The following is a 3,539-nucleotide window of genomic DNA, read 5'->3' as shown; positions in this document are numbered from 1 at the left end:
CAAGTTTTTCAATATCTATCAAGATCGCTTTGTTTTGAGATGTTGATATTTTACTCTCTCTTTTTTGATAAATTATTTATTATATTATGTGCAACTTGACATGATAATTTTGGATTAAACCTTATATATTCAAAATTCTTCAAAAGGTTATTTAACGGTTTTCAAAATTATTTCAGTTTATATTGAATCTGATATTATTTAAGAGTTTAATTGACCTATATAATTGTATACATTCATAAATGTTTTATGATAAATTAAGTTCAGAATTATTTATCAGTCTTCTCGATTAGTACTAATGTAAAATATTAGATATATTGATTGGTCGAGTTTTTTAACCCAATAACTTAACCGAAAGGAAGTATATGCGGGATCAATCACATGGAGCAAAGGTACTCTAAAGAATTACGAGACTCGTTCTTAGCTTAAAGCGAAAAGGTTGTTTGTTTTGTTTTCAGAATTGTAAATAAAAATGCAAATAAAAAAGATTAAACTTATGAATTAAAGACATTGAGGGGCAGAGTATTTCAAAGAACAATGACTAGCTAATAAATGCAAAAAGGATTAAGGTATGAAGAACCGTTCTTAAATATGAACACAATTCCAGATTAATTCTCTCTCAAGACATTAATCACAACTATTCAATTACAAAACTCTCATTGGTAATTTCCTAGTCAATTTCGCATTATCGAATAGGTTCATTTCGTTCAGAATCCATTCTAACATCAACTCTCGCAGGCTGGAAATACAATGCTCAATTAACACTCATTCATTCATTTCATCGAACATCTCTGAAACAAATAAAAGCCTAAGTTCTAAAACAGGGTGATTAATCCTATTCTAGCATTGAAAACATGTAAACTGAAGAACCATAGAATCCATTGAAGAGATCAATCCACTAATTTATTGAATATTCTACTTAGACTCCTAAAACCCAATCGAAGAACTACTCACACATAACAATTGAATAAAAGCAAATATATATGAAAGAAAACATTAGAAAATTGCTTAAATAATAAGAAAGGGTTCACAAATCTTCTCCAAGTGTCAAGAGGATGAATTATTTTCCCCAAATTATTTAGAAAGCAAAGAGCAATGTTTAGAACTGAAATTATGAAAGATAGCTGCAAAATAGTCGAGCCAAGGGTATAAAAATAATAGGAGACGAGTTGGGTCGGTTCTATAGTGTTTCAGATCAAACATGGGCCAGATAATGCATGCGAGGTAAGGGATCAATCAGTCCATATACATATCAACCGGTCTGACACTCTTAGCATTTAGTTCTGCATCTGCTTCAACTACTCGTCAGAATTACCTGTCTCCAGTAAATCTCGTATAACGCTTAAATTAACCGTTAGATTTTCTCAAAGTAAATTGAAAATGTAAGCTAACATCCGTCTCCACCCTGTGTCAAAATTTGAGAAAGATCTAACGGTTGAAATAGTCCATATGATCCCAAACATCTGACACTTCTAGATGAATCTACATCTCTAAATGTGTTTCAGCATCCCAAAACGGCTCGTTTTATTTCAAAAATACTTAAAACCTGTAAAGACTCTATAATGGACTAAAATACTGTTAAAAAATATTTGGCTTAATAAAATTAATAACATGAAAGAGAAAATAAAGACTTTAAACCGAGAAAAACACAATATATCATTTGTTTTAAAAAGACTAAACATATACAATTAATAAAGGGAGAAACTGTGATTTTTTAAATTAAGATAATTCAAAACATAAATGGATCTAAATTATATAACTTTTATAGAACCTATGCAAATCTAATTTGAACCACATATTCAAGAAATTGTTGTAGCATTTGAAAATGCCATAGTATCACCAATAATTTTTATTGAAACTGATATCCGAAGTTACATTGATATTTTTCCTTCAAAATTCAAATATTTTTAAAACTATTAAGTATGACGTTTGTGATATATTTATTTGAAAAACATTTTAATGTCATAAATTTATTGCGCTAACGTTGTAGTTTTTGTTTTTGGTTTTGGTTACGTTAAGTTTTCAATGATCTATAAAGAGCTAGCCTAACTTAATATTAATAAGAAATACAATACACTGTTCGTTACGAAAAAAGGAAAACTCAAGCAAGCTAATTTAAGGAAACGAAAATATGTCTAAATTTAGCGCTCAGGTTTCTTTGCTATTCATTGTTGTAGCTTTGGTGTGTGCGTTTGTTCCGGTTTTTTCAGTCGATGAAGGGGAAGTAAAAACATTATGGGATACTTGTCTTGTGAAAATCACTCCTAAGTGTGCGTTGAATATAATCGCGGTTGTCTTCGGAAATGGAACACTCTCTGATCTTTGTTGCAGCGATCTCGTCAAAGAAGGAAAATTGTGTCACGATACACTTATAAAATATATTGCCGACAGACCTAGTTTGATTGCCCATGAAACAGAATATCTTAAGATGAGAGATGAAGTATGGAATCATTGTGTCTCAATCTCTAAAACTCTTTAAAATATGTATTGCTTATACTATTTGGACCAATTAAATTGATATTTCTTTGTTGTTCAAATTTCTTTTACCTGTAATATTTATCTTTTCTTTTAAAAAGATTTAAAGCAATAATAGCAAATGAATTATTGGGCAAATATATACCTTTAAGTTTCTTACAATTAGATTATGAAAATGATTTTCAAAATACAAATTAAGCGCAACATGTTAATGTTGAATGATTTAAAATGTAATATATATATTGATTTTAAAAGTATTTTTATTTTGTATAATTCAACAATGTTTTCTATGATTTCTTGTTCTTAAAATTGAAATACCCATTTTTCATATTTATAAGTTTTTTTGGAAATGTAAATAAACTATAACCATTGCCTTCATTTTTAGCTCAATACCTTTAAATCAAAGCTTTATACCAATACCTAAAGATTGTTTCAAATTATCTACCAAAAGTTATAAACCTAAACTAGACAGGAAAAAAGAAATTTCAAAGGAAAAAAGAAATTTCAAAGGGCAAGACATATATATGACATAGATTGAATTCTTTATTATTATTAAATATTTTTAAAAGCGATAACTTCTTATGGATCTAGAAAATTGCATTTTATGATCATATCAAATGATTTGTCATAAATATTATTCAGTTTAATTGCTTTCCTTACTAATTTATCAATTTGCTCATATATTAATTAAATTTATAGATAGAAATTTTTATTTACATTACTTTATGGCATCAATACATTGAGCCTGTAATTACCAAGTTTTTCAATATGCATCAAGATCGCTTTGTTTTGAAGATGTTGATATTTTACTCTCTCTTTTTTGATAAATTATTTATTATATTATGTGCAACTTGACATGATAATTTTGGATTAAACCTTATATATTCAAAATTCTTCAAAAGGTTATTTAACGGTTTTCAAAATTATTTCAGTTTATATTGAATCTGATATTATTTAAGAGTTTAATTGACCTATATAATTGTATACATTCATAAATGTTTTATGATAAATTAAGTTCAGAATGATTTATCAGTCTTCTCGATTAGTACTAATGTAAAATATTAGAT

The 3,539-nt window shown here is 27.7% G+C and overlaps 1 protein-coding gene across 1 annotated transcript; it reads left to right on the top strand.

The window, feature by feature from the left end:
- Positions 1-2,121: 2,121 nt before the first annotated feature.
- LOC17894198 lies at positions 2,122-2,476 on the top strand. Its single transcript, XM_006301905.2, has one exon. It carries the CDS (start codon positions 2,129-2,131, stop codon positions 2,474-2,476), a length of 348 nt encoding a protein of 115 aa, XP_006301967.1. The 5' UTR covers positions 2,122-2,128.
- The last annotated feature ends 1,063 nt before the right edge of the window (positions 2,477-3,539 follow it).

The sequence above is a fragment of the Capsella rubella genome, unplaced genomic scaffold (genome assembly GCF_000375325.1).
Source record: "Capsella rubella cultivar Monte Gargano unplaced genomic scaffold, Caprub1_0 scaffold_2, whole genome shotgun sequence".
NCBI lineage: Eukaryota > Viridiplantae > Streptophyta > Magnoliopsida > Brassicales > Brassicaceae > Capsella > Capsella rubella.
The sequence above is the reverse complement of the archived record's forward strand: the minus strand, read 5'-3'. Positions and strand labels throughout refer to the sequence as shown.